The sequence below is a fragment of the Chaetura pelagica genome, unplaced genomic scaffold, assembly GCF_000747805.2.
Source record: "Chaetura pelagica isolate M959 unplaced genomic scaffold, ChaPel_1.0 scaffold9, whole genome shotgun sequence".
In the NCBI taxonomy this organism is placed as follows: Eukaryota; Metazoa; Chordata; class Aves; order Apodiformes; family Apodidae; genus Chaetura; species Chaetura pelagica.
The window spans coordinates 827,044-846,734 of record NW_009954494.1 but is presented as its reverse complement, the minus strand read 5'-3'; the positions used below and the strand labels follow the sequence as shown (position 1 = coordinate 846,734).

General features: G+C 39.8%; 1 protein-coding gene across 1 annotated transcript in view; it reads right to left on the bottom strand.

Annotated features, from left to right (window-relative positions):
• DISC1 (disrupted in schizophrenia 1) overlaps positions 1–15,653 on the bottom strand; it is a 176,460-nt gene extending 160,807 nt beyond the window's left edge. Inside the window, 2 exon segments of the mRNA XM_010004550.1 lie at positions 10,533–10,602; positions 15,117–15,653. Of these exon segments, the coding sequence (XP_010002852.1) occupies positions 10,533–10,602; positions 15,117–15,653 (607 nt within the window).
• Positions 15,654–19,691: the final 4,038 nt, after the last annotated feature.

Here is a 19,691-nt window from a genome sequence, read left to right as displayed (position 1 = left end):
CTCATTTTATTTATATCATTTTTTTTTTTTTTTAAACACTTATACATCTTGACTTTCCTTGCCCTAGATCCTGCGAGGCAGGTGCCATAGCATGACTGAAATCTCTTAATTCAGAACTCCTCACTATTTTCATTCTTGCTATTAGTTAGATAACAGCAGAATAACCAACTGTTGAAGCCTGCCTGTGTCTGGGGAGATTTCAGCTCTTTCTCAAGTGTTTTCTCCAGTAAGAAAAGGTCATAATTAAAATACTTCACACCAAAAACTCCTGAATTTGGGATTCATTTTAATTACTGCAGTGTGCTTAAAAGAGCTGAGCTTTTTTGTTTTATTCCTTTTGTTTGTTCTGTGAAAGGACAGGTTGGCAGATTCTCTATGAGCCTGAGCAACAAAGCATGACATTTGACCTATGAATATATAGTAACAGATACTGCTTGTACACATTTGGAGAAGGTCAGGATCAGTGTAGCACCCTTAAGTGACCACAGCTACTTTCTTAAACCTGTAAACACAAGACTTCAGTAGACTTACTAATGTGCTTGTTGAGCTTTCTGCTTCCAACTCACCAGTTTGACTCTTCCTCAGATTAAGAACTGATAAATTTTTCTCCTTGAATATTTGGTAGATGAAGATTTTTCAACAATAAATCCCATTAGTAAACTTAGCACTGGCATGCAGGACGAACCTTTTCTCTCTGCATTATTATATGCTCATCATTCAATTTCAGATGACTCCTACTGATAAAGTTCTCATTGCTGCTCAGGATTCATACTGAAAAGAGCACAACTTCAGCCCAGTGCAGAGCAGCACCCAAAAGTCAGCCCACTACAACAAACAAAAATAACCACACAACTTACTTTGGTAAAACATTTTAATGTAATTTTCAGGGCACAACAATACCCTCAGCTATTTGAGGTCTAACAACAGGAAGTCACATACATAAGGGTTTATATAGGCCTGATTCACTGCAGTCTTAAAAGCTCTTTGAACTGTTCTTTGCCTCAACAAAATCCAACTGTACTGATAATACCCTACAACTCAAACATATTACTTCTCTTCCTGAAGCCTAGCTGTGACATAACCTCAGAATTTAGACCTCATTTAGAGATGGGAATAAAGTGCCACCTCCATCCAGTGCTGAGCTATATACAGAATTCACTCAACCCATAGATTTAAACTTAATGTCAAACCATGCTTCCCAGCTGACAAATTTCCACTCCTACCATAATCCTAAGAGATGTTCAAATCCTGCCATCTCCTCCCACGCACACAAACCTATAACTCTCATCTAGACCCCACTCATTTTCTAATGAGACCCTTGATGCACAAATCTACTCCAAGTTTGCTTGATGCCAGGCCCATCCAAAGCATGATCAAATCACTCAATGGACTAACGTGGTCAACAAGTGTACACTGACAGACCACAAGCTGCCATTAGGCTCACAGATGAAATGGCTCTGGTGAGCAGACAACAAAGCATTTTTTTTCCCTAAGAACTGATGTAACAGAGGAGGGATGCATGTAGAGACTTGGTAACACACAACTCAGGTTCACAGGCACTATATACAATGCAATGTGTGCTTGCAGCCCTGAAAGGCTACTGTAGCCTGGACTGCAGCAAAAGAAGCATGGCCAGCAGGTTAAGGGAGCTGATTTCACCCCTCTGCTCCACTCCTGTGAAACTGCACCTTGAATACTGCATCCAGTCCTGGAGCCCCCAACACAAGAAGGACATTGAACTCTTGGAGAAAGCTCAGAGGACAGCCACGAAGATGATCAGAGGGCTGGAGCACCTCTCTTACAAAGACAGGCTGAAAATTGGGACTGTTCAGCCTGGAGAAGGCTCCAGAGAGACCTTAAAACAGCTTTCCAGTACCTGAAGTGGCCAAGAGGAAAGCTGGGGCAGAGCTCTTTTACAAGGGTGTGCAGTGATAGGACAAGGGGTAACAGTTTTAAACTAGAAGAGGGTAGATTTAGATTAGAAATTAGGAAGAAATTATTTGCTGTGAGGGTAGTGAGTGGCACAGGTTGCCCAGGGAAGTTGTGTATGCTCCCTCCCTAGAAGTGTTAAAGGCCAAGTTGGATGGGTCTTTGACAACCTGGTCTAGTGGGAGGTGTCCCTAATGGCAGGGGAGGTGGAACTAGATGATCTTTAAAATCCCTTTAAAATCCCTTCCAACCCAAACCACTACCACTGTGTGGAAGACGGAGATGCACAATGGGAACATCAGTATGCTCAGCTGAAAATTTTTTGGAAAATCCTGCCATTCTTAAAGCTCTTGACTACTTCACCTGAGACTGAAGAGTTTAAGCAAACCTTCTACTGACATGTTATTGTTGCCTCCTTCTGAACAGTCACATTTACCTGACCTTTCTGAAATGATCCAATTAAGGGTGAAGGACAGAAAACCACAACGCTGGGTACATAGTCTCATAGCTGAAGCAAAAAAAACTCTCAGAACAGCAATCACTTCCAGAAAGCAAACATCTCTTCCATCTGATGAGGCTGATGGCCCTCTTCCTTCAGCTCCATCTGCTGTATCATCTACACTGTCCCTGTGAATTTATAATATATGTCAAAAGCTCCCCTTATATTAATTTTTAGGAGGAAAATGTTTTGCCATCCATTACATTGCTAAATGACACACTGTTTTGGAATACATCCTCAGTAGATAACATGGTATGTCTGCACATATTCAGAGTGTTGCCTTGCATTTTTTTGTGAAAAATAACACCAGTGAAATTCTTATCTCAAGCCATAAACCAGACAATCAGACGTGGAGAGGAAAGTTTTATTTCTGAGATGCAGAAATAATGAATGACCTTTAACATTTACTTTATTAAAAAATATGTATGTATGAGAGCACTTCACATGCATTTGACAACACAAAGAAAATTCACATGCAGGTTGCACTGTCTGGACTTGTAACTGTACCATAAAACCATAAAACTCTTCAGACTAAAACAAATTTACTCCAGAAACCAAGTAGAATTAAGTTCAAGGATCAGGCTGATATTTACATCTTTATTTATATGCCTTTTTCTTATATCATGATTCATTTCAAAATACATACAATTTTAGAAGTGACAGATCATTGCTGTGACTGCACATCTGATCTTCATCTCTATAAGGAAAACTAAAGATGAGAAAGTCACACCATTGAGTGATGCTACCTTTTCTACTTGTGCTTTCAGAAGAAACCCAGCAGCCAAATTTTGTCCTCTTCATCTACAAATGTTTTCATTCTGATTTTTCAAATTTAAATGGTCTTGCTGCTAAACAATTTTTAAAGATACTGTTTTCCAAGACGCCTGCTAGCTGAAATCAAAACTGAAAACAATTTCCACAGTACTTGCTACACCTGAGAAATTTGACAATAAGAATTCATCCAGAAGGTTCTAAAAACATTTTTAACACCTGCAACATTTTTACTGTTACTAGTACACACAACAGGAAACTCCAAACTACTTGCTTTTTAATTTCTAGTTTTCTAGTATGTGTTCAGTATTTCTTTACAATAAAAAGAAACACTTCCTGGTTAGTGATTTTATTTATCTGTGTTCTCTTGGTTATTCAGATGTAACGAAGCTGGTAAAACTTGATATTATCAATTATCAACTACTGCAAAGTACCCAGCTGACATTTTTAGAAAAGCAACTGTCAGATTCTCACTCTAGTGTTTCAATGGTAAGCATGGAGTCCACCATCTTGTAAAGCAACACAGTTTCTCAAGAAATGGAATGCACCCTGGAGAGCTTCTAGCAACTCAAACATCAAAGCCTTTTCTCCAAGCTGTTTCTTCAGCAAACTATCTAGATAGCTCTCTCCAAGCTAGTCCCAGCAGGGAGACATACAGAAGCACTTGGGAATGCCAGAGGCATGTATGAATGAACACCCACAAATAAGTCAGATGAACTGCACATTCTGCACCAACCTAATGAAAAAAAATTACATCTTTATTTATATTTGGCTCTAACAATGTGTTGGAATTATGCCTCTAATCCACAGAGCCTCACCTTGGTTTTTGTTCAACTTTGCCATACATCAAAAAAATCCAACTCATTATCTACTTTTTTACACCTTAAAAATCTCAGTGAGTGTGACGACGTCCCAATTCTCAAATCAAAAACTACCAGAAATCTTGACTAGTATTAGACCAGTAGGATGGTGTGAACAGCAGAAATTTAAAACCCATTATCAGTTTAAAATAATCAGTTTGGATGCTCCTGCTGTCAGCATTTCATACAGACTCAGTAACAATTTGCCCACAATTTGTCTTATTGTATAAGAGTTCTAGCTTTTTGAAATTCCCCCTTCTCACCTTTTCGGTTAACACTCATTGCCACAACCCCATCACTGTCCTAGGAGGACTAAAGATGCCTCTAAAACAGCACATGAGCTACTTTTACCTTCCCTGGGCTAAAGATAAGAAAGGAAGGCACAAAAGCTTGCCTATGCTGAAAGCAAGGCAGGGAATCATCAGAGAGGTCTGACATGCCTGCAGAACTATAAACACACCTGCACAGGCAATTTAGCCTGGGCATAAGGACCGGAAGAAAACCTCAGGAAAAAGGGAAATGTGATTGACTTGAGACAATCTCGCTTTGCAGAGGAGTCTGACAAGTAATGGGAGGTCTCAAATAAAAGCATCCTATTAAGAAATTCAACCAGACACCACCCAGCAATCAGCATTATCAGTTCCCCACAGGGGATGCATACTGGAAGACTTTTGGTCTTGCTTTCAAATAGTAGTAATCCAGTGTCTTTTTTATTCTCAATTACATAGAAGTTGCATTGTCATACCATCTAGAAGTTTCTATCCATGTCCAGTCATTTATTAAGCAGACGATACTTGAAAAGAGCAGGTGTTTCACCCCACTCCCTTAACATTTTTATACCACAAGTGTAAGACAGTGGCAGCAAAATCAATTTCTAGTTGTTGGTTGAATTAATAGTCCTACTGTCTCCAGTGGTGACACTGCAAATGAAAGACAATTGTGTTATCTGGAGTTGACATTTCTAAAGAGCAAGAGAAAGATAAAATATGAGTATAAAATTGTTCTGCGTGATTGTGCAAGTGCAAAGTAAGCAGATGGGCTAGGTAGCAGGAGAGGCACATCACACACTTAGTGGGTACTGTCCAGATAGCACATCAGCACTTCTTCCAAGCTACACCCATCGGAGTTCTGTACAGCAATTCAGCAAGTAGCTCTTAAATTATCCATAATTGCTTATTTTGTTCAGATTATTTTGCTGCTTTTTTGTTTGTAAGAGACTAGCCAGGATGGCTAGGAACAGCTTGGCTGCATCATGGACTGAGAAATAGAGCCTGACTATCATAGGAGGGGTAGCCCCCAGTGTCAGTTTTAAACAGCAGATGGCTGGGAGTAGAGAAATCTTCCAAACACATGGTATGCCAAAATTTCAGCAATTTTCTTTTTGTCAAACAGCTTCCAGAAACATAAGATGTAGCTGAAGCTCTTCACACTGGCCAAGATGAAAATAAGAGAGCACAGTAGAATCCCACAAAATACTAATCACATCCTAAAAATATTTAGGCTGCATAGTCCAAGCAAGATACTGCACGACTATAGCAGCTTCCCCTCCAATATTGCCTGAGCAATTCAAGATGCAGAAAATATATTTTCAGTGTGTGGGCAAAAGCAGACCAACAGCACAATCCTGCCTGACCTCAAAGACACACTCTGATGTGATGGAAAATGAACAACTGGGCCAAAATGAGGGTTCAGGTAAAAAATGTTACAAGTTGTTAAAGATGCATGTGATACACAGTTAACGAACACAAGAAGTGAAAGTACCAAGAAATGTATACCTTGTAAACATTGGCCATTATTATATATTTTTTTTTAGTATTAGCAAAAAAAACCCCACAACAAAACAAACACAAAACTGGCAGTTTTCCAGCTGTCTAACAGAAAGTAAGATAAGGAATTTCAGACTTTTAAGCTTTAACTGGCTCTACTCCTGTCCAAATTACATGACTTAAAAAAAAATAAATCAATAACAACTAGATAAGGCTGACACAGATTGCATAAAAAGAAATGGTGATAGTAGAATAGCTAGAAATTGGCTGCTAGCAGACAGAAGCCAAGACCAAGTATTTGAACAACAGCAGCCTGGTCCAGAGTTTCAGCTAGCATGAACCAATAAATGGATATGGACAAAAAAAGTTACCTTTTCATTTCAGACTGGTATCTTAAACAACAAAACTCAGGCAAGAGGGAAGAGTTGCTAGGCTTGTGCTGATTCTGTTTTGTTGCAAGGAAAATTAAGTCTAATTTACACATCACACAATTACTTCACAGAGGTGCAAACCATCCGGAAAAAAAAAGTACAATCCAAAGTAACATGTTCTTTAAGAATTATCTCCAGATACAGCTTCTCTCTCAAATTCATTGTCCTTTCTCAGAAAGAAGCTAACTTCCCTTTAGTTCTGTGTCCCATTATAACAGCCATCTGTCAAGAAAGCCTTTTTCAGAATAACAAGTACAGCAAACTAAGTATTCTATCCAACCCTCATCTGCAAATAACTTCCAGAAAAACAAACAACAACCCAACAAAAAAACACAACACCTTCTTGAAGATCAAATTGATTCAAATGTTTAAAAGCTATGATTCTGTAACTAGAAATAGTACTTTACTCTAGAAAAATATTTTTCCAATTTAAACCTCAAAAAGAAATTTGGAAAGACCCAACAAGTGTACACCTCTTCAGGAGTTTGGGGATATTGCATAATCCAGTGTTTGCAAGTACAAGCAAAAGAAGTGGTGAAGACCTCCCATTTAACAAATTACATTTTCATCCCAGACATTCAGAAAGCAAAGAACAGGAAAAGGGTTTTTAAATGTTTAGGCAGTAGATTTGTACTGAAAAATACACTTGCTTCCACTGCAAGCACAACTCCCACAAACAAAAAAAAGTGTGTTTTTTTTACCTCCTGTATTCAGCAGTGTGTTTAACCTTGGAGCTGTCAAGCTCTACCATGAATAATGAGCCATGACAACACTCCAAGTGATCCTTGGAGAACAGACCAATTTTTACTATATGCTATGCAAGGCAAAATGCTGTTATCGTATTCCCATGATATTGTATCTGCTTTGAAAATATACAGTAATGTGGCCATCAAGAGGAGACCACAAGCAAATACAGAAAATAAGCAATTTCCTATTATTTCATCACCTACAAACACTGGATGAGCAATAAACCAAGTAACATACTAAGGATTCCTATTTAAAATTAAACCAGGACTGAGAAGGAGCAAGCATCTGTTCTGTTTCTGCAAAGAGGAAAAACAAATACATCCTTATTTCTGACCTGTTTGCAAATAGGTATTTGTTCTTGGCTTTGTAGTGGGAAAAACTTGCCTTTATTTCTGTGCCATTTCCTAGTCTCATTGCCACAAAAGAAAACATTGTGCATCTCTATACCCTCTCTGCAGGGGAACTACTTTACCCACACTTCAGTTTCAAAATTACTATAAACTATGGGAGCTTCAGAAAGCTCTGGAGAGTGTGAAAGCAACAATGACAGACAGTAAATTGTTGCCTTTCCTTAAGTTATCAAGTTTGCAGTGTCAGATAGCAGAAGTCAGTTCTGAGCACTTTGAGGAGTGTTAAGTGCTAACACATTGCTCTCTTACTGAGCTACTGTTAAAAATCAAGTCCCCTCCTGCAAGTCTGGAAGGCTCTTAAGAGAGCCAAGGCAGAAAAATCTCGAGCTCTTGTCTATGGTTGAAGTTGGAGAAGAGCCTCTACCCCTGAAGCAGTAACATACACACAATGTATTTTATTGACAATTTTGTTTTCTATTTGGAGGTATAGCCACCCACACCTCTCTCTACCCACTCTCCTTCTCCTCTACTCAACTCTTCTACCAACAGTGCATTTCCCAGCTACACGTCGTCCTAGATCTGTCTCCTTCACCTGCAGCACTCCTAGATCAATCACCAGGACCCATGCTACCACCACACACATCACTACCATAATCTCCAGTTGAAAACAGTACTGCTCTTAACACAGGACTCACTCTATACTCAAAGTAGTCCCACAAATTAGAGGGACAGTAATTTTATTTTTAGCATTCTAGTTAAAATGTCCTTAGCCCTCTGCAGACACTGTGTCAGTTTCTCCCACCCCCTGACAATATATTTCCATTTATGCCCTGCAATCACAATTCTGCACATTTAGCAGTTCCATTCCCTGCCAGCAATATTTGGCAATAAGATCCCTTTAAAGAAGACTAATTACAGATTTCACTTGAACAGAAATTGGTTCTCAGCCAATCTGTAAGCTCTTTAATAAGCTTTCAAACTTCATTTCATGCCAGGCAAGACTTTGTTCTCCACCAGCAGCAGTGACATATCTAAAAGGAAAGGTGGAAAGCTTGTTCCTGCAGGAGAGGGAAGGTCAGTCACAGGTCTAATCTTCTTGCAGCACTGCACCTTCTCCATGTGAGTCTTTCCCTGGAGTTACACTGCCCATGATTTACAAAAGAGCAACTAGGGAAGCCAGTTCAGATATCGTTAAAGTAATGAAAAGTACCCACAAAAATCCCCATCTGACAGCTGTATCAGAAGAGGAACAAACACCAGCATGACAAAGTGGATCAAGGAGTCAAAAATTAGGAAGTTACAAAATGAAGGATGCCTGGCCACATGCATGCACAAAGCGTGGCTTTTTCTGAGAACATTTATGTGAAGATGGAGTTCCAGTTTTCAAAGGGGTGGAGGAACTCAAGGCATGCAGAGTTTCTCAAGGACCTCAGTATCTAGTCACGTATCAGGACAAATGCTTTCTGCCTATATATGTCAGACCTAGCACAGAAAACAGTAACTCCACCTGCAAATGCTCCTCTCCACCTTCATACTGCTGCCACTTCTGCTGTCTAAGCTGCGCCCACAATACCTGGTGAAATCCCATTTCAGCCAGACCATTTTCCTAAGGGAATTAATGCAAGACTCTACAAACTGTCCTCAGTTCTACCAGCCTGATAACTAGAGTGGAAACTGAAAAGGGTAATTGATAAAACAACAGTTAACAGAAAGATGGTCCTGCTTTGAAGATCATAGAATGTCAGGGATTGGAAGGGACCTATAGGGATCATCTAGTCCCGGATACAAGACTAGAACCCAGGAAAACTACACGAGCTTTCTGTGCAAAGTTAGAAGAGTCATTATTTTCCACTGTGGTCAACAACTACATGACATCACATGCAGATGTCACACCTAAGATATTTAAACAGTGTTGTCAGAGTGGCTGGTTGCCCAGAAAATCTTAGCTGGAATCTGTAGAAACCAGGCACACTGAGTACACAGGCTTTGGGAAGTCGCCAACTGGTAAACTCAACACACATACACTTAAAGAAGAGTTATGAGTGCTAGACAGGTAAAGCATACATATCAAAATAGTGTCTATTTGACAGAAACCCACACTGAGATTTTAACATACATAAAAGGTTTCCCCCACTGGGAGATGCCATGCTAAAAGAAAGACTTGTGAGAGCAGCAGACTTTTCTCCTATATATTAAGTGAGCCTTTAAGAGGTTAACAGAACCACTCTTGCAAAAGGGCTACACACCTACGCTCTAGACACTGTTAGAACACATTTTAATCATCTTAGGGGACACCTTTGGGAGCAGAGACACAGAGCCACAGTAGAATTGTAAAGCTTCACATATTAGTTTTCAAAGACAAACCACAAGTCTGACTACCCCCTAAAAGCAGAGAATAAAAAATTGGCAGGAAAGGAACTTTCTCTGAAATACCCTTGCAGGTTTTACTGAAATGTTTGCAAGGCTTCCCAACTTAAGATACATCTAGTGGGAAGAATTTATTCTAGAAAACAGACTTACCATAACAGGAAACAATAAGAAACCCAAGATGTGTATTTCAAGAGGCTGCAATTACGAGCACGTTCACACACATAACTTATCAGAAGTGCCAAGGCATTTCAAAGGAAAAGCACTATTCAAATACAGATATTTGCCAGCTGCTGTATCACCATCATATTCTATAGCTGGTTTTGATCCAACTCAGTGGACATCAATTTAATCCCACAGGACAGTATCATTCACTTTTATAATAGCTACTGACCTAATTTCTGTGTTTGAGCCCTGCTATAGCACCATGACTAAATGTGGCAAGCAACAAATCACACTGTCAGCAGCCAGTGCCTGTCCTTTCTTCTTTCAAAGCTTTCACTCATTTCTGCATTTTTTTGAAGTCATGCTGGTTCAAAACAGCTGATCCAGATGGTGGATATTTGGATTTCAACCTTTCCACATGGTCATGTGGCTCAAGACAATAAAAATTCTTGCTACCTGCTGCTGACCTACTTCTTCCTTAAATTTGTTTCCTGCCATGCAAAAGAATAAACAATACAGTTAATCAAACTAGTCTTCCACACCTAACCATCACTATGTAACAAATAGAAAATAAAATTAAGGAATGAGGGGGGAAGGAATAAAAAAGCAGCATGATCCAGTGGGGGCTATGGGAGGACCATTCTCACCTCTATCATAGTCATCTTCCTCTATTGCTTTTTCCTGAAGCCTCTGAAGCTGTAAGATCAAGGATTTTACCTATGCAAAGAGAAAATGTTTTATTATGAAAGAAGCTGCATTTGAAACTATTTAGACTATTAACCTCTAGATGATGTGAAATTAATGAATTACTACAGTACTAGAATGGCTCAATTTTGAGAGCTAAGCCCAGAATTTCTTAAGTGGACAGACCTATTTGGAAATCAGCTGAACTGCAGGTAGTTGAGCCAAGCAAGGCTTTAGTCCAAACACACACAGAGAATAACAAACAATATTTATTGAAAAGCAAAAGAGATCACATGATCGTGGGATATTTTTCACATTTGAACAAATCAAAGTAAGGATTATTAGAGGATTCTGTCAGCATTACATCTATTTCTAATCACATTGTAGTCAATAGTGTGTTCTTGAGTCCATTCTAACAGGTTTTTTGCCTATATGAGTTTTGCATAAAATAAATCCAGAATTTCCATATGCAAACCACATTTTCTTCTGCAAGTTAAAAGAAAAATGCAGCATGAATACTTTGCAACAGGTATACTCATGGCACAAAAAAATTGTATTCACATGCAACCAAGGAAATTACATTAAAATATAATTTAGGGTCATCTACATAACATTCACACTTGCATTTTCAGAAATGTTCACATTGAAAACACTAGATGATGGGAAAAAACACCAAGAACACCAGTTTTACACAGAGGTCGCTTTCACACCCAAAAAGAAACTCTTACCATAACAAAGTTTCATTTCAAAACGTACTGCTTCTCTTTGTTAACATGAAGGGTCTGGAACAAAGTTCTAAATTTACTAAAAATTTGTAAGGCCAGGTGTGTATTCAAAGGTCATTACAAGTTTTTAGATTTAGAAGAATTTGGTTAGAAGGCAGGCAGTCCTCAGTGTCATGCCAGCCACAGTCTAACATGGCTACAGTTACAAGACTGAAAAGTGTCTTATTATAAATTTATTGTACCAAACAAGCCATTATCAGCACCGAAAAAGGGAAACCTGGAAAAGGAAGCAGCATATGTTCTCATAGTCCAAAGCCTGAAAGTGCTTGGGAAAGCATTTTCCAACACAAAAAAAGCAGTATTTTGGGCATTCAGCACTTAAAAGATTTTGCTCCTCACTGAAACGCTTTCATATTTAAATCCTTATGTTTAAACTCTAAATTGCATAAGGAAAAATATGTACAGCCAGTCAACAACTTAATAAAAACACTCAGTTATTGTGACTACACAATCCACACATAAATTAGGCAAGACATTTAAATTAATGGTATCCCTTCTAAATATGGTATGTGAAAGTGGGCTAGTCATAAAAGAACTATAAATAATAAAGCTAGAAAAGAACTTTTAAAAATGCTTGATTAATAACAGGCTATAAGATGCCCCACAGGAAAAACAAAACCATAAAAACATTGCATATAGACCCTTTTTCTCCAGACTTAATTTTATTTTGTATTTCACATCCTGAAGCTCCAATTCTTTTTCTCTGAGGCTGGTGGGCAATGTGTATCATACTGCAGGGAAGAGCTCTGAACCCTCACCATAAATTATTTTCTGTATTTTATGCCATATTTTTGATAGTTCTAAAGAAGCCTGCAATAGGAATGATTCAAATTACAGTTTTTTCATATATGTGATGTATAACAACCATTTATACAGAAAACACAGCTTTGCTGGTGTTTGCAGCGTTGACTCCATCACGGGCTCCCAGTGGCAGGTCATTCCAAGTCTGCTTGGGTACCCCAGCTCAGGCACAACCACACCAAACTGACTGACGTTCTCACAGTAAAGTGTTTTCTATTTGCAGTCTGGTAAGATGTTTGGAGCTCAACTAATCAAAGAGCTGCTTCAGCATGGCATGTCCTATATCTATATCATGGGATGAGCTTTTTTTTTTAAAAAAAAAAAAAGTACAGAAAGCAAAATTTTAACATCTGTGGTATTGTCTCCTTTTCTTGACTACAGTTGCCTTTGTTCCTTTCTGAACGGCTTAAGACTTGCTCATTATAATTACAATAGGAAGGTGCTTCAAATTAAACACTTAGGACTGGCTAACTAAGGTGTTCTGGTTTGGTTTGCTAGGGTTTTTTGGTAGCAGGAGAAGGGCCACAGGAGTGGCTCCAGTAAGAAGCTGAGAAGCTCCCCCTGCTCCAAAATGGCCAAGGAGCCAGGAGAGGGACAATAGATGGGCCTTTACCATTAACATAGGAAAGAACTGAGATAACACCTGAGCAGAGGCTGGAGAGGGAAAGAAGAGCTGTGCTGGGGAAGAAGAGCAGTGCTGGTGGTTGGTGAGGAAGGTGAGGGGAAGAAGGTGCCCAAGCAGAAGTTTCCCTGCAGCCCAAGGTGAGATGGCAGCTGTGCCCCTGCACTCATGGAGGAACGTGGTGGAACATTCCCTGAAGATGTCAGGAGGGGTGAACTTGGCCAGTGGACTTGGATTTTGTGGCCAGAGGATTTGCTGCCAGTGGACTCTGATTGTGCAGCTTGGGAAGACCCCAGTGCCAGGAGAGTTTGTTCCCGAAGCAGCCCCTGACTCTGGGAAGCCCAGGCTGGAGCAGCTCCGGAACTCGTGGGAAGGACTCAGGAAGGAGAGGTTCATGGAGGACTCTCTCCCCTGGGAGGGACCCTGTGGGGAAGCAGGGAAGGACTGTAAAGAATCCTTCTTCCTGAGGAGGAAGGAGCAGCAGGAACCACCAGCCTGTGAACTGACTCTAAACCCCATCCCCTGTCCCCCTGTGCCGCTGGGGGGAAGGAGGGAGAGAAACTGGGAACAAGGTGATTTGGGCCTGGGAAGAAGGGAGGGGTGGGGTAACATATGCAAGCCCTGCTCTTTGTGTTGTGTGTCCTGTGTGTGTTTGATTGGTGTGAAATTAAATTATTATTTTTTCCCCAAGTTGAGTCTGTTTTGCCCGGGACCTTAATTGGTGAAGATCCCTCCTTGTCCTTTGTCTCAACCCAGGAGCTTTGTCCTCCTCATCCCAGTGTGTGTGTGGCGGGGGAGGGGATTTGACCGGGCTGCCATGTGGATGTTATTTTGTTGTTGTGCTGTCCCAAACCACAACATACGGGCAAAGACACCTGAGGACACAAATCCCCAAGTCTCCATTCAATGAATTAATGAATACAAAAATTAAAGATAGCAATGTTTCTTTTGTGCCTATCAAATTAGACATACTGAAAAGACAGAAAAATAATTTCCTATTTTGATTATGTTATATATTCCCAAATCTGCAGTGAATTTATTTCCCAAACAATTCCAAACTACAGGCATATTGTAATTCCAGAATGAAGCCAAAGAATCTGCTCCACATAAATGTGTGTGAAGTCTGCAAATAAGAGAACCTAGCTTGAATCTTACATGGCTCGTCTAAGAAAAGTATGTATTAGAGTGCATCATAAACCCAGGTCAGATGTCATTGAGAGTAAAGACTTAAGTTTCTTGACCTTTTGTCTTACCCAGATAGTAGGGTTGTGCAAAGCCTCCCCAGTGCAGGTTGTTTTACCAAGTCTAAAGACAACACAATGCATCTCAGGTGGGATGTGTGAGCTGACAAGTCACGAGAACCCGGGTTTCTGAAAAGTATCCCAGAAACTCAGGGCATTAGTGAGAGATTAAGAAATTTAAACACCAAAAAGAGCCACTATACCAGAAATAAACTACCACTCACTTAATGCGCCTTGAAAAAATTTGTGAAATCCATCATGTCCATATTAAGCTCTGGATAACTGCCTCCTGCATGCAAAATGAAGCAAATATTTGGTTCCTTACTGCATGTAAGCTCAGAATGGTCCTCCTCTAATGCCAACCCAGACATCCCAATAACTGTGTAACAAGACATAACTAATTCCTCTTAAAGTTTCCCAACTTCTCTCCCACAAAGAGCACAGTGAATGAGACTGCCTGTATATATGGTTGGTATACATGTGAGTATACACATGTTCAAAAAAGAAAGACTCCTAGTTCAATGGCCCAGTACTCCTCTGGGTTTGGAGGGGGAAAAAACATGGGTTCAATTCCCAGTATGAATTAAGAGTATTTTAATTTGTGCAGGGAGAGCACCCATCTATTAGATTACAGGTCACTCTCACACAGGTGCCTCATTCCAAGAAGTGTTTGGCTAGACTTGCATATTTCTAATTACAAAGTTTAGTGCTTCTAAATCATGGTGCTTCACGAGCAGATTTCTTACCACACGCAAATACTGTAACTACGTGTACTCCAAACTGCAGACACATCAGTCAACTGGGAAAGGAAATGGTATTTGTTGAATTCAGAAACTGATGTGTGACATAGAAATGAGAGGATCACAGTTGCAGGAGAACATAGCAATCAAGTACTGCAACATCACTTTAAAAATAAAAAATAATAAAAAAAAGAAAGCTGGTTCTCTCACTTCTATCATACAGTGTGTTCCTGTAAACCTTGTGAACTGATGCAGCAAAAGCCATCCCAACTCCTACATCAACTTTTAATTTGCCACTATAAATGCAAACATTTTGAAAGCCAGAGGGAGGCATCAAAGATGAGCTGAGATTACTAACCTTTAATACGCTGCGGTTGCCAAGCAGGCAATCCTGTAGCACTGGTTCATACTTTTTCATCAAAGTATCCCAGTTGTGGTCACTAACAGTAAAGCTACTTTCATAGCCTGAGGTGACAGAAGAGCCAGCAGATGCTGCATCCGATGAATCTGTAGAACATGAAAACGTTGCATCTGTATCTGAGAAAGAGACAGTCTCATAGTCCCGTAGTTCAGAATTTGCTGCAGTCTCATTTTTGTACTCCAAATCTGCACTGGGCCTGGAGAAGCAATGCAAAGCTCCTAAGTGCTCATGAGTTTGCACCATCTCTTCTGGCTTCTGTAGATTTACTGCAGTGCTGGGATGCAGAACATACTCATCTTCCTTGACAACCGACTTGCTTTCAGCACTGCCTACTCCAGAGGCCAAGTCCAGGGAGAGCTGTATGAAGCTGAAACTTGAACTAAAGCTATTGTGTGCACCAACAGAATGAGAAACATCATCTCTCTTTTGATATTCACAGTTGTTATTCACTTCTGGCTGGTCCACAGCATGCATGTTTGGGAGCTTGCTTACTTTAGTGCCCTGGCATTTCTGCTGTGTACAGCATACAGCAGAAATATCTCCTTTGCTTGTTGCTGCAGCAGGGTAAGAAGTTATCAGTCTGTTTTCTGACTGTGGGCTCTTGCAACATGAAAGATTTTTGCAGCGTCCTGGCATATTTCCAGTAGTGGCCAACACTGTTTACCCCATTAGGGGGAACTACTGCACTATTTGCAGCTGAACTACAGTGTAAGAATTCAAAGTTATTTGGGCACTGTTTGCATAGAGAGTGGTTCTTAAAGTCTCCACAGCGCTGCTTGCCATGTTGGAGCTCTTCTGGGCTGAAAAGCTTGCAGGCACCCAGGGACTGAAACTACCTGTCACTGAGCTTCTGGCCTCAGGTATCCTCTTCTCCAGTTTCTTTTTATGAAGAGAGCCTGCAGGCATCAATTGCTCCTGACAATCTGTGGGAAGGAAAAAGAAGTTATTTAAGTGTTGAGGTAGTTTTGTAGGCCTAACATATTGCAGCATCTGAAAATAATTATTTCTGAAAAATCTCAAACAGCAGATCAGTTTCCATTTCAACAAAGCAAAAACACTGACCATAATGCAGGTAGAGGAGAAAAGTTGTTGCCAGACAATGCTGTGTATACTCACTCACTTTCTAAAGAGTTTACACTTTTTAAATGAAGTCACTAACATATTCACATTCATCAGAACACAAACCTTGGTATGATGAATCACATCATCCTCCCTATTCCCAGAAACACCCTACACTTCTTCATTCTTCATTTGCTTGGCAGAACACTAAAGCACAGACCGTGTTTAAGTCCCTTGGATCCAGAATTATTTTCAGGTTTACAAGCACATCTAGGATAGGACTGAATCTGCATAAAAAAAGCAAGAACCACACTTGCAACAAAATTTTGCACATAATCTGTTGTTGCTTGTTTCCAGTTTCTTGTGTTCATATCCATGTTTCATTAATACAAGCAAGTGTTGCAAATTCAGGTGCAATCCTGTAAGAGTCTGTGGCAGCATATCTGTCAGTCTAATGAGCTTATTTTATAAGTTTTAATTTTGATTTATTGTACTACCTTTTGAACAAAATGTAAAGTTAGAATTTTGCATGCAGGACCATCAGTCCTAGAAAACTTAACGCCACCATATACTTGCTAGTGCTACTGCAGCATTCATATTATTCATATTATATATTGTTAATAAAGGGCCTCTGCTCAATGGCTCAATTTCCCCATGCATAACTTACTTAGATGAAAAGACAAATCTGCTGCTTGCAAAACAGAAAAGACAAAGCACAAAAAACCATGAAAAGTAGGAGATTAGAATGAAGTATCTTGTCTTTGTTTTCTGAAGATTTCTATACAAAAAAATTCACAAGTGAAAGATTAAGTGATGAATACTTTCCGTTTCATATGGATTTACTGCTAGTCAAAAGGTATTTTATTCTTCTGTCCTGCACACAGCCAATGGGAATAGACATTCTGCACCATCATCCATTTTGTAACAAAAACAAATTGACCAGCCCTACTTGCCAGAATCACTCTTTCAAGCTATCTATTTACTAGCTGAATTATGCCCTCGATGAGCTGCCCTTTCTTCACTGAAACAGAATCAATTGCCAGAAACATGGGTGTTAGAAATATTCTCATCACCCACACAGAACTCTTGCAAAACCACAAGTTCCAGAGGAAAAAGAATTTACATGCAATATACTTCACATTCATCTCCAATCACCACCACATTTTACATTGTCCACTTTCACATGGACAGATGTGCATATAATCTAAGCACTGTAGCAACTCCTAACAGAGGTCTCATACACACCTCAACAAAACAACACTGTACTCAAACATTGAAGCACTTGAAACTTCACAGGAGACTTTTCCAACATTCACTACATCTTCTCCAAATAACCTTCAACAAAAGCAATTTATTCTTTTTCCACATACTACAATATTGGCACATCTCACCATAGGACAGCAGTTAGGATTTTGTATTTTGCTTCCCATCACCATAAATTTGAATATACCAGCTCCCTCTTACATTCTCTTTTGTCAGTGGAAAAAGCATCACAGAAATGAGAATGGTCATGAAGTCCATCAGCCTGTCTACTATAAAAGACAGTGAAATGCTGTACTGGGAGTAAATGAATATAAGTCTTAATAAATAGGAAACGCTCTTGAAGTAAAGGAACAAAAACTGAACAAAAAGCTCTTTGGAATTTAATTCTTTTTGTTTAGATACAAAATAACTCCCTAAGTTTGCCTTCAGCAGAACAAATCAGTCGTGCAGAAAAAAGTCTAAGACTGGATGTATTTTTTTCCCGTAGGCAATTTTATTGTCATAGACAAAGGCTAGTCACAGGCCTTGTCAGTAAAAATGGGGAAGGTTCTTCAGTTTAATTAAAATCAGTTTAAAATTGATCTCACTAGATCACTATGAAATTCTAAAGCAGACAGATAATTACATGTCTTTAAACAACAAATTTAAACTAAGGTAACATGAGTAACGGTTAAATTGGACAAAGTGTTCTATATTTGCACCAAGCAAAGTGGATGGAATTCTAAAAAAATACTGTGGTCCAAGTGGCACAATTCCAGTATCCTGAAGTAGTTCACACAGGAACCACACATCTCCGCGCTCCTCGCAACACATGCAGGTAACCCTCTAGGCAGGTTTACCATCGAAACCCTTCCTGGACTCCAGGTGTGCCTCCTGGCTGGTTCAACAGCACAAGCCCTTCACCTGGCTGCTAGCGTGGCAACACTGCCCAAACAATACCCAAGATTGCAGTCCAAGCCACGAGCCATTCTGAGGATGCTACAAGGAGAGGGCTGCAGGTCCTTAGTCCCAGTGTATCTATCTACATTTCAGGACAAGACAGAGAAGTGGACGGACAGAGTGGGGCAGCACCTTAGCATGAACTCCCACAACTTCCCCAAAGGACAATGGAGGGAGGAGGAGGCCACAGCCAGACCTCCATCTCCAGCTAGTGAGCAGCCACACTGCCTTCAGCCATCACGATATCCAGCCAGGATGTTACTATGGCTTTGGCTATGCTGTTTGTGTGCCATTCACCCTTCTGCTGTCATGTTCCTTTTCTGAAGTTTAGAAGAATTTCAGTTGTTCATCATTACATATCTGAAATCTAGTTACAAAGAGTTTTGTTTCTCTGCACAGCCTTCTGACCCTAGCTTGCTTTGCCTGCACAGCAAATGGAGGAACTACCCTGAACCAATTCAGATAGCTTATTAAAACAAGGCCCCAATTTTTTCTCAGTTTCAAGTACATCAAATAGCTGATGACAATTAACCACATGACTATCAAAATACCTTGGAATGCTGTGAAACAACTGAAGAGAATTTTAAAAATCTGCATTATAGCATGTAATGCATTGTATGAGACATGCAAAAAAAAAGTCACAAATGGAAAAAGGGCCTTTGAACTGCAATACTACAAATCAAGTTTTGAAAATATAAAAGTTACAATCCTAGAAGATGATGTAATGTATATTCTAATGTCAAACTTTGTGCATGTTACTTCAAATCCAAATTATGAAAGCCCAGAAATAATTATAACAGTTCTTTCATCACAACAGTCTTCCCATGGTGGCAGGAGAGAAGAGCCTAGTGCTTTAAAGCAAGGCATGAGCAGCAATGCTGTTCATGTCTTAGTTATACCCCTAAGATGAAAGCAGGAGAGGTGAGGTCAAAGAGCGTTTCTCACTGATGGAAAGAGCACAGTCTCTTGTACCCAGCCTGATGCTGAAGGTCAGCAAAACAGTTGTCTGGCTTATTTTAGATAATCAGTCTTTGTTTTCAGCCACAAAAGTGGCAGTTCAGCTTTTAATTAAAACGCTTTAGTAGCATCAGTGGATGGACAGGAGTAACTACTTTACATTTTTTAAGTCCACTAGGATTTTATAGATCAGTACAGAAACTCAGAAGCAATTATTTCCCTGCCCCAGCTTTAAACACATAATGCAGAATTCTTGCAAACTCATTAACTTCTCCCTGAAAGTAACTGAGAAAT